A 12,639-nucleotide genomic window follows, 5' to 3' on the forward strand; every position below is an offset into this window, starting at 1 on the left:
GGGAGATGAGTGTTAAACATTTTTATGAAACCAAACACAGCCATGTGCTTTTAACCCAAACTCGTTAAAGATAGTTTAAATAGAAATTATAAACAAGATTAAATAGTTTTATACCTAAATGTTTCTTATTCTTTTATATAGTCAACATAATTTTAAATTATTACTTATTTGTGTAATAGTGTAAACCTATAAGGGACTTATTCTAACAGACTTAGTCAAGGGGAGATGAGTGTTAAACATTTTTATGAAACCAAGAAAAGCCCTTTACTCATACTTTTTGTTCCATATTTATAGTATTTATTCATCCATTCAGCAAATATTTGTTGATCCACTAATCTTCTGTGCATTAGGGATATGTTAGTTATCCCTGCATATTTTTAAAGTACAATAACAAGCATTACGGTTTATGTTGGTTTTGTTTTTCAGTGCCAGCTCCTGTTGAACATCAGATCTGTCCTGCTGTGTGTGTTCTAATGAAACTTTCATTTGATGAAGAACATAGACATGCAATGAATGAACTTGGTAAGACAAAAATGTTTCTTAATGCAATAGACAAATACTGGTGGATTTTTGAATCATGGTAAAAATTCAATATAGTAAATGAAGACTTTTAATCAGTGATGAATTGGAATATGAGACCACTAACTTCAATTACCAGCTGCTTCCTCTTTGTAACAAAAAACGATACCCTGGTTTCCAGGGAAGAAAGGGTCCTGAATCACAGAAACTCTTACCCCACTGTAAACTAACTAGAATTTTCAAAATCTTAGCTAAAGATTGAAAAAAATGAGTAAATGGGCCACTCCTTGTTCCTATTGCCAGGGCAGACCCTGTGTGACAGCTGATGGGGAGGGTAATTTGAATTATTTTGAAATATGGAGCTACTTTATTGTTCTTGAACTCTGTCAGTCACTTTTGATGAGCACCAGGAGGAATTATTATTAAGATTTTCACTTATCTGTATGGTTATCAGTGTTTTACTGGATTTTCATTATAAGCAGCATGGTATCTTTGAAACTGGTTAATACAGAAAAGCATCATGCTCTAATTTAAAGTCAGAAACATTCCATTAATTTTGGAATGATTACTCCTTTAGGTATGTGTTATCACACACTCTAAACCTTATATAACCTGCATTTATGCACCCCATTTTTCATGTAATGGTTTTTCTTTGATTTCTAGGTTCATTTTGCACAGTGTGGTATTTATAAATTGCATCATGCTGAGCCATCTCATGTGAACTGGATCTCTCTAGTCGTGCCACAAGCAAGAACCATACACTTACTTCCCATCCTAGTGTAGCTGTGCCCTTGCTTTTTGTGCTGTTTGTTGCATTACATTCCAGCCCCCACTTTGTATTCCTACCACCCTCATCATTGTCATTCATCATTTATCTTAAAAGTGATAAAGTCATGAGACTCTTAAACACAGAGAACTTGAACAGCCAAAAATGAGTGTTGTCTCCTTCAGAGTCATCACTTTGGGAGGCTCTGTACTTTGAGATTTCAGGCCTGCCCTCTCGCCATGCTTTTCTTCCCACAGGCCTAGCAGTTGACCCACCTGATTCTCTTTCTTTCCCGGCCTCCTGTGGAATCTCAGTTAATCTTATGAATTTTCCCCTCCTCGGTACAATCTCAGCATTTGTGAAAATTTTAAGGTTTTTTTCAATGCTAATAATAATGGGAAGGGGATTAAAAATAATGAATAAACAGGAAAATTAATCCATTTTTAAGATATTGCCAAGGTTTTTCTACATATATTCCTGTGTTCCAATGGACTATAGAATAGGAATGACACAGTAATCATCTGAATTTTAAAATAAAACCTAGACTCAGTATTTGTTCCTCTTCCTTCTTCAGGTAGGAAGGCTACCCGGGGCATTTCATCACAGGAGCTAGGGCAGGGCCTTTCAGGTGAGGAGCAGGATGGGGCCTCTGGGGGTGTGACTGCTGGGGACATAGCCACAGGGGACTACCTTCTTCTCACTCCTTGCCTCCATATTTGCACTGTGGCAAAAGGAGGATTAAGGTTTATGGATTGGAGGGAGATAATATAAGATAGCACAAATTATTGACAGTGAAGGATAAGGAGGAAAGAAATCCAAAGTAGGTGAAGGGAAGTTCTTAAGCCCAGTCAGCTGGGACTGTCATGTGTACATATACAAAGATCCTACAACTATCAGGGTCGTGTAAGTTGCACCTATTACTGTTGGAAATTTTAGACTATACTATCCGTGATGTATGTTTATTAATTCCCAAATCTGTCCCAAAAACTGTGCTAGGCACTAGATTTTTATGATTGAGACATGGTCCTGGCTTTCAAGGAACTCATTGTTTATTTGCATTAGTGTTTCACAAAATTTCTAGATCATAACAATCACCAGAGGCACTTGTCAAACCATATAGATTCTCTGATTCTGTAGCAAACAGAATCTCTAGGGGAAGGGCCTAGAAATCATACTTAATAAGTGGCCCATGTGATTCTTATTTTCAGGATACTTTGTGAAACACCAATTTATAGAATATTGATGTTGGGCCCCTAATATTTATTTTAGAATGAGGAATTTTGTTGACTTTTAATGGTGACTGTCTAAACCAAATATAACAAAAATAATACACTTTTTAAAATTAAGTGTCATTTCTCTTTTTTTAAATAAGAATTTAAATTAAGGATTTTATTGAATGTCACCTAAGGCACTTGGTTCTCTACCATCTATAAGGTTATGAGATACCATACTGGGTAATAGTTTGGTCCATCCAGATCACTATTTTCTAACATAGACATTAAGAAAAATGTAGAAGGACATTCATCATCTTTGCATTACCTTGAAACATCCTAATTTTTCTCAGAGAAACTAATTTTTTATTCTATCAATCATAAATTTGCATTACATTTTAGTGAATCCATTTATAGTTTTAACCTATGAATCACATTCTTTGCCTCAAAATTCACTAAAATCCTTTCTTTTTATTTGTCTGAATTCATAAAAGGCTCAGTTTTATCTGATATTCCAAATTTTTTTGAATGTTCTTTTTTTATTAGCCGTGTTCTTCATGGTTTTGTTGACACTCAACTCTTTGAGCATTTAGTGCCTTCTTGGAACCTTCTTCAGATGCATTTTGTCTTTCTTACAGTATCCCAGATGTTGCCACACTAGGCAGGATTTTATGCAAACAAAGCATCGTTTATTTTGTTTGGGTATTGATACATTACTTTAAAATACTTAACATCTTGGGGATCTCATCAGTCTACCAGGCCACAGTCTTCATGTCTGCAGTGACTTCCATGTCTGTTTGCTGGATCAAGATTCTCAGTTCTTTTACTGAGAATTTAAATGGTGGAATTCCTTAAAGCTCTGCTCTAGTCTCTTCTTCTCTCCCTACCCTTCAGTTACATTAAATAGTTTTTTTTTTTTTTCAAATTTGCTTCTCAATCCAAGTTCTCTCTCCTGAGTTTTAGACACATTATTGAACTGCTTATCTGACATCTTCCCTTAGATGGTATTTCAGATACTTCTAACTCAACTGTCACAAACTGAATTTCTTACCTCTCCCATCCCCAAATCTCTATCTTTTCTTTTCTTTTTTATTTTTTGTAGAGACAGGGTCTTGCTGTTGCCCAGGCTAGTCTTGAACTTCTGGCCTCAAGCAGTCCTCCAGCCTTGGCCTCCTTAAAGTGCTAGAATTACAGGCCTGAGCCACCAAGCCCGGCCCCAAATCTCTGTCTTTTCTAGGATTTCTTTTCTCAGAAATTGGCATCCTAATCAACCCAGTTGCTCAAGCCACAATCTTAGATATCATTTATGACTCCATCCTTATCCCCGACACCTAGTAACTAAGTGCTTTAATTCTGCTTCTTTAAATATTATCTCAAGTCATTGCTCTTTTCATCTCCAGTCCAAGCCACCATTGTCTCTCCTGTTCTGCCTTACTTTGTCTTATCTTACCCACTTCCAAAAATAATCCGTTCTGCACATTGCAACCATAGTAGTCTGTAGAAGTAGAATGCACTTCTAATTATTCTTTCCTCTGCCTAAAATCCTTAATATGGCATATACAGTCTTACATGATCTGGTGTCCACCCATATTTGTAGCCTATCTGTGGTCCTCTTCTTGTTACTATGTCTTGCACATACTGTTTACTCTGCCTAGAATGCTTCTCTCTTACTCCTGCCCCACCCTTGTTAGATATACATTCATCCTTTAAATTTCAACTTAAATGTTATTTCCTCAGCTTTTTTCTTGGAGACTACACTCCCACCCCAGGTCTAGATTAAGTCCACCTGTTATCTTACCCTGTGCTTCTACACAATCCATCACACTTGAATTAGTTGTTCAGTGTTTATTTTTGCTCTAATCTGTAAGCTTCATAAAGACAGTGACTTTTTTTTCACCAACTATGTATTTTCTACCATTACTAGTGGATGGAGGAAAATCTTCCTAAATATGGTTTGGATTTTCTTTAACCAAACTAATTTTCACTTATCTACATTCAAACTTGTCTGTCATTTCTGCTAGTCATAAAGATTTACATGAATCTTTCTATAGTTAAATCCTTTGGCCTGGAATTCTTGACCTAAGGTAGAACTTTGTTCTGCAAACTTGCAGATTCTTCCATATACTGATCCTTCCAGATCATTTATAAAAATATTAATGTACTGGTTCTCTTTCATATTAATGACATCACTGTTTAGACTTGTAGTGTCCAAGAATTGCCTATTTATATTCATCCTTTTTTTTTCTAAGCCATTTCTCTGTGACAAAACAATATCTCAAGTCCCACGATGATTATTATTTGATGATGAATAATATTTTGAATAGCCTCCATGTGCATTTTTATCTTTTTTTTGTTCACTCGCTGTTTTGCTTCACTTTTTTTTTTTAACCCCTTCCTTTATGTCTTTCCCTTTGTTTTCCTCCTTACCCTTCCTGGTGTTGGCCACTGTGGGCATTGTTGAGCATACCCAGTGGTAAGAATCAGGGGTAAAAAAAATACTAACTCTTATTATAGTTGGTATTTAATACTATCAAAGAAAAGTAAGAAAAAATTTTTTAAAACACAACTAAGTAGTTTTATAGAACTCAGTAATAAATTGAACAGATAATTCTTTTTCTTAAATAAGTTTTGCTTCATACAGTTTCATTTAAAAGGTTCAGTATTCCTAAGGGTAACTATTTCACAGATTTAAAAATGTTAAAGTAATTAGGCCACAGTGTGTGACAATGAAGAGTATTTATAAAGCCCTGATAATAAAAGTAAGTTACCTTTTTCTGCTTATGTTCAGGAAGACCTAGTGTTAGAAAATAGCCTTCTTCATTGTCAGTGAGGTATAGTGTATGTGTAGTAAACAGAAAATAATAATCATTTCACTCAGTAAGGCAAGGGGCTGGAGGGTGGAGAAACTGGCAGAAAATGGAATAGTTATCAAGTTGTACTTTATAAATATGTTACACATAAGTCCTAATAACAGTTTTTGTGGCTTGTAATTCTAAAGGCAAATTTAAACCGTACATTCTCATTCTTTGAGATTTTTTTTTTCCTAATAGTAAGTTACCAACTTAGTACCAATCTGTTTTATTTTAGATTATTATCTTTTTCCTCTTGCCCTTTTTAAATTAGGGGGACTGCAGGCCATTGCAGAGTTATTGCAAGTAGACTGTGAAATGTATGGGCTTACTAATGACCACTACAGTATCACATTGAGACGATATGCTGGAATGGCTTTGACAAACTTGACTTTCGGAGATGTAGCCAACAAGGTATGTTTTTAGAAGATGTAGTTCTTAAGACAGCTCAGGTATGGGTTACTTTACTTTCATACAAACTACTTGTCACTAATTTTCTTTTTTTCACGGTCCTCATTAAACAATGACTAATAGAAACCTCCACCCCCGCTTATCCAACTCATTTGGTTGTCTTATGCCTTACAAAGACAAAAGCACATCTACAAATGGAACACAGTAGTGACTGTATATTCACATTAAAAACACTGTTCCTGGGAATGAGAGAAAAATCTGAAAATTCTAATGACCGAGGCAAGTGTTACAGATATTCTGATTCCATCCAAATAGGAGACCTTACTTTAAAACCCTTTGGTTATCATTTCTTACCATTTATTCATTTTATTTTTCCGGTTTGACAAGGGAAGAACAGATAGCAAAGAATTAGGAGGGTATCTGCCTTTCATTTAGATAATCTTGTTCTAGATCCTTTATCGGTAAAATATCCGTTGTCATTAAAATGAGACAGTGCAAACTAGGTTTGAAGTTCAGTAGACAGTATTAAAGCACTTCTTCAAGTTGCCTTGTTGATGACCCTCTGTTCCATATCTAATTTTATAGGCTACGCTGTGCTCTATGAAAGGCTGCATGAGAGCACTTGTGGCCCAACTAAAATCTGAAAGTGAAGACTTACAGCAGGTACTGTTTAGAATTTCAAATGTTTTTCTTGTGTATTAGTAGGTTAATATCTTGATTCAGATTAGGCTGTGGCTCAGTATTTAGTATCTTATGTTTAAAGTGTGGTTCCATTAACACTAGAATAAAGGAAAATAATTATAGGCATTCCTTTTGGCACCCTAGAGCACTTAGGAGAAAATTCTTTTTTTTTTTAGACAGAGTCCCGCCTGTTGCCCGGGCTAGAGTGAGTGCCGTGGCATCAGCCTAGCTCACAGCAGCCTCACACTCCTGGGCTCAAGCGATCGTTCTGCCTCAGCCTCCTGAGTAGCTGGGACTACAGGCATGTACCACCATGCCCGGCTAATTTTTTCTACATTTATATTTTTAGTTGTCCAGATAATTTCTTTCTATTTTTAGTAGAGACGGGGTCTCACTCTTGTTCAGGCTGGTCTCGAACTCCTGACCTCGAGGAGGTCCTCCCGCCTTGGCCTCCCAGAGTGCTAGGATTACAGGCGTGAGCTACCGCGCCCGACCAAGAAAATCCTTTATTAATGGGTTTCTACTCTTAGCTCTAGCATTAAAAACAAAAACAGCAACTAGTATGAATCATTTTATATACAAATTATTCTAAAATTGATTCATTTGCAGGTTATTGCAAGTGTTTTGAGGAATTTGTCTTGGCGAGCAGATGTAAATAGTAAAAAGACATTGCGGGAAGTTGGAAGTGTAAAAGCACTGATGGAATGTGCTTTGGAAGTTAAAAAGGTACCTTTGAAAACACTTAGTACTGTAATAAGAATGCCATGTTTGACTACTTTTTTGCTGCCTTATTCCACTCATGAGATTCCCTAATTTCTGGCCTGTTGATCTCACCTGTCCATAGTTTTAAGAGTACTCCAAACTCCTAAAGTCTTAAGATGTAAAAGATTGGATAAAGTGACTTAGTGTACATCATGGCTTCTCAGCTTCAGCACAATAGACATTTTGGATGAGATAATTCTTTGTTTAGAGGGGCTGACCTATGCATCATAGGATATTTAGTAGTGTCCTTGGCCTGTGCCCGCTAGCTGCCAGTATACCCTTCCCCCAACTTATGATAATCAAAAATGTCTCCAGACACTGCCAATTATCTCTGGAAGGGAGGAAGGACAGAATCACCAGTTAGAAATCACTGGTATAAATGTTACCTCTGTGCTCTCCAAATGTCAGTCCCCTTAAATTGTGATGATTAGCTTATCAGGAGGTCATCAGACCCAAAGGTAAGGAATCCCCAAGTAATAATTTGTTTACAGAGGAAGTATCTCCAGGTGAGATATCTGCTTCAGAAACTAAGCTCAATTTAAAAAGAAAAAGATAGCAAACATGAAATCTGAGATAGACCAAGCAAGTCATCTTAGCTACTCTGGGCTTCCTTTTACCCAACCAGTCCTCCTAGACCCACAGCCTACATTTTCCTCTTTAAAACTTTCCCTTTGAGAAAAGACAAAGAGGTTTTGGGTTTTTTTAAATATATTATTGGTAAAGTATATTATTTTATACATAGAAAACCCTTGAAAATTTATTAGATAGAGGAAAATATTCAAATAAATATTAGTTATAAAGATGATATTCAAATATAGTTAGTGTCTCCATAAAATACCTTAAAATTATTGAGTGGGCAGAAGACTTGTATTGACACTTCAGAAAAGGAGAGATATGAATGACCAATAAGCACTTGAAAAGATACTCAACATCATTAGTCACCAGGGAAATACAAATTAAAACTATAATGAGATACCATTACACATATCACATCGGTTAAAATTTAAAAGATTGACCAAGTGTTGTCAAGGATGTTGAGTGGCTGAAAATCTTGCACAGTGTTGGTGGGAATATAAAATGGTATAACTACTTTGGAGAACATTTGTCAGTGTTTTTGTTTTTGTTTTTATTTTATTTTTTTAACACCAATACAAGACCCTATAAAGCCTCTATCAGTGTTTTTAAGTCAAACCTATCATACAACCCAGCCATTACACTCCTAAGTATTTAACCAAGAGGAACAAAACATGTTCACATGAAGACTTCCACACAAATGTTCACAAGCAAATTTTATTTGTGATAGCCAAAAACTACAAATAACTCTGATGTCTGTCACCAAATTTTGGAATGTCTATACAGTAGAATACTACTTAGCTATGAAAAAGAATGAAATATTGATACATGCAATAATCTGTAGTGACAGGAAACAGATCAGTGGTTGCCTGGAGTTGGGGGTGGATAATAAGTTTGTACTAGGAAACTTTTGAGGGTGATGTAAATGTTTGCTATCTTGATTGGGGTGGTGGTTTGTTTCATGGGTGTATATATACATCAAAAGAGATCAAATTGTACACTTGAAATGTGTGCAGTTTATTGTTCTCCAGGTACACCTCAATAAAGTTGTACAAAAAAATTAGTACCATGCACCCTTAACGACTCCTAACCTAATAACCAGTATATTTTCAGAAAGATTTGATGTGTTTGTATGTATTACAAAAACTGTACTGCTGCTCACTGGTTCAAGACCTAATTCTCTTTCAAGGACCTACACTCATCTATTAGAATTTATTTGTTCCTCTTTTTCTACATCCAGTGCAGCATTCATTATGAACATTCTTTTTCTCTGTGTAATTAGACATCTACTCCCTCTCAACTCCATTTGCTACTAATGACCGAGAGAATCAGAACTACCTTCTGTCTCCCCGGGATGTGTTACATCACTTTAACTCCATTCAGCTAGTTCTTAACTCTTCTGCACAATAGACCTTTCCTTCACCTGCACTCTGTGCCCCAAACTTTGCTGTTTACTTAAAGCTATTATTCCCCTACTCTTGTCTTCTACAACTTCTCTACTGGATCCTTCCTTTTTATGTTTCAACTATCTGTAGGAACCCTAGTATTTTGAAAATGGAAATAAAGATTCTCTGTGACTTCTTCTAACTAATGCAATGCAGTGTTTCTCTTCCTGTAACAACCAAAGCCCCGAATATGTCACTTGCTTAATTTCCTTTTTTTTTTTTTTTTTTTTAAAGTGCCAGGATCTCTCTTTGTAGCCCAGATTAGAGTGCAAAGGTGTGATCATAACTCACTGTAACCTTGAACTGCCGGACTCAAACAATCCTCCTGCCTCGGCCTCTCCAGCAGCTGGCACTATAGGTGCTCACCACCACGCCTGGAAATTTTTTTTGTTGTTTGTAGAGACAGTGGTCTCACTGTGTTGCTCAGGCTGGTCTTAAATTCCTGGCCTCAACTAATTCTCCCGCCTCAGCCTCCCAGAGTGCTGGGATCACAGGCATGAGACACTGCACCAGCAATTGCTTTATTTCTTAACCAGCCATACCATCTTTCTCCTAATTTTCCTTCTGGAACAACCCTGTCCTTGGGTCAAACAAAATCTAGATTTATTGATTTACTTAGGTTTTTCTGTTCTATTAATACTTTCACCTGTATTTTATACTTTTCGATCACACACCTTATTAAAACTCCTCCCTTCACTTTCGCTACTTATATTTCCAACCTCTAACTATTTCTTCTTGCCTCCTCTAATGTGAACTATAAAACATTTTTTTTTTTTTCTTTTTGAGACAGAGTCTCACTCTGTTGCCCTGGCTAGAGTGAGTGCCATGGTGTCAGCCTAGCTCACAGCAACCTGAAACTCATGGGCTCAAGCAATCCTTCTGCCTCAGCCTCCCGAGTAGCTGGGACTACAGGCATGCGCCACCATGCCCAGCTAATTTTTTTTTTTTCTATTTTTAGTTGTTTGGCCAATTTCTTTCTATTTTTAGTAGAGACAGGGTCTCACTCTTGCTCAGGCTGATCTTGAACCTGAGCTCAAACAATCCACCCTCCTCAGCCTCCCAGAGTGCTAGGATTACAGGCGTGAGCCACCGCACCCGGCCTATAAAACATTTTTGAAACAAAATGCTTGGTCCTTGACATATAGTCTCACAGAGAGCAACTTGTGGGCCAGTTGCAGTTATACTCACTCTAAATTCTTACTTGTTGTCGGGATACTTGGAATGCCCCACCTTTTACTTCAGTCACAAGGTCATTAAAATTGAGCTCTTACCCTTCTCATATCTTGATTGTTAAAAGCACTTACTTCCTGCCTCCTACCATTTCTCTGATAAATAGCGACTGTACCTGCTCTTAGATTGTTTCATTCATTTAATTTCTTAATGAGAATAAAGTGGTTAGCTGTTTATTGGATCAGACCCAAAATGTTTGCCGTAGCATTCAGAGCCTGCCTTTTACCTCTCTGGACTCCTTGTGTGCCTTCTTTCTGTTCCTCAGTCTTTTCTTGCTTCTTCCCATTTCCATGCCTTTCCTCATTCTACTTCCTCTCAGCAGCAAAGGTCTTATCCTCCTATAGAGCTATTCTCCTCTATGAAATATTTGATTTGATAAAATTCAGGTTGTTACAATCTTTCCTTTAGAGCACTTTGTTTCATATATGTTTTTGTATCTTTTTTCCCCCAAAGTAGATGGTCAGTACCTTCAAAGCAGGTATCAGTTTGCTGTGTTTGTATTCTCTGGAGTGTTTCTAATTATGATAGGCACAGGGTTGATTTCTAATGGATGTTTGTTCCTTGATTGATATGTGATAAGAAGACTGACATCAGGATCATGGCAAGTTTTGACCAATATCTTTAATTGTATATCAGAGTGTTTCTATGACAATTACAATTTGACAGTTTACTATGATATTATGTATTAGGCAGTTCTGGTTTTTTGTAATAAGGTTTTTGGGGAATTTTAAGAAATCGTAGTTTTTCTAGTACCCTTTCTTCAAAGTTACATTATTACTTTAATCAATCAGATATATATGTTTTTTATACAAACAGAATATTGTATATACTGCATTGCAACTTGGCTCTTGTCACTTAATACTTAGATATCTTTCCATACCTATATATGATATATAGAGGTTTTTTAATTCATTTTCTATTATCCCAAAAATGTTATCTTTTTGTAATGTACATTAGTTCTGTTTCATATTCTAATATAGGTTCTTTTTTTTTAATATAAGTTCTTTTAAGATAAGTATATACCATCTAAACACTTAGAATGAAGTTTATAAAGGTCATCAGTTTAATATTGTGTTCTGCCTGTTTTATGGGATATCACTGACTTAAATTCTGTTTGGTAGTTTATAAAAGTTCTTCTAAATAATTTACCAGTGACAGATGGTCAAAGGAGATAAACAGAAAAATAACTTTTATTTCTATAGAAGTAACATAGAAGTTCTGAGAGACAAATTCCAACTCTAATTAGATGACGCATATTCTGTTTCTTAATAGGAATCAACCCTCAAAAGTGTATTGAGTGCCTTATGGAATTTGTCAGCACACTGCACTGAGAATAAAGCTGATATATGTGCTGTAGATGGTGCACTTGCATTTTTGGTTGGCACTCTCACTTACCGGAGCCAGACGAACACTTTAGCCATTATTGAAAGTGGAGGTGGGATATTACGGAATGTGTCCAGCTTGATAGCTACAAATGAGGACCACAGGTATATACAAAGTTTTATGTTACTTTTTAATAAATCAGTATAGAATCCATACCTTCAAGAAGACCTCATTGTAAACAGTGTTTGAAATATTTATGAAAGTTCTCAGCCAAAATAGATTGTGGTGAAAAGATAACTAACTCCTAGTTTAACTCATTAGTGTATTTATTGTAATAACAGCTTAGAGTATCATAAAGGAGTCTAGAAATAAACAATTGATGGTTGAGAGGTATAGCCCATATATGGAGGAAAAAATAAAAATCACAAATATTAGAACAAAATCCCTTTCTTTTTATTAGTATAGCATAAAGGAATATGAAGACATAACAAAAATTATCAGCATGATTTCAAAACAAAAACTATGATCATGATCCAGAGAGTATAAAGGTTCACTTTTTTCTAATGATGTCTTGGCATCAATAATCATATTATTCAGCCAACAGGCATTCTGTCTATCCAATCTGCTAAAAGCTGTGAAGCCTAAGAGAGCACCTTAGATACAGGGCACAAAGAACATGGGGTTCTTTTAGTAAAAGAACCTGTAAGAAAACAAACATCTTTAAGTTTTTTTGTTGTTGTGGGATTTTTTTGTTTTTTTTACAGTAGAAACGGCCTTTATTGGTTGCAACTCGAAGTGTAAGAGGAGGGGGTAGGACAGTTCCTGCTCCTGGGGCAGCGTCTGTAGTCTTTGCTGCCGCCCTCCTTTTT

The 12,639-nt window shown here is 36.1% G+C and overlaps 1 protein-coding gene across 1 annotated transcript in view; it reads left to right on the top strand.

Annotated features, from left to right (window-relative positions):
- The window catches only part of APC (adenomatous polyposis coli), a 130,751-nt gene that overhangs the window by 108,959 nt on the left and 9,153 nt on the right, over positions 1–12,639 (top strand). The window contains exons 11-15 of the mRNA XM_012659545.1: positions 427–522; positions 5,620–5,759; positions 6,342–6,419; positions 7,047–7,163; positions 11,720–11,934. Of these exons, the coding sequence (XP_012514999.1) occupies positions 427–522; positions 5,620–5,759; positions 6,342–6,419; positions 7,047–7,163; positions 11,720–11,934 (646 nt within the window). The remainder of the gene's footprint in view (positions 1–426; positions 523–5,619; positions 5,760–6,341; positions 6,420–7,046; positions 7,164–11,719; positions 11,935–12,639) is intronic.

The sequence above is a fragment of the Propithecus coquereli genome, unplaced genomic scaffold (genome assembly GCF_000956105.1).
Source record: "Propithecus coquereli isolate 6110/MARCELLA unplaced genomic scaffold, Pcoq_1.0 Scaffold62, whole genome shotgun sequence".
Taxonomy (NCBI): Eukaryota; Metazoa; Chordata; class Mammalia; order Primates; family Indriidae; genus Propithecus; species Propithecus coquereli.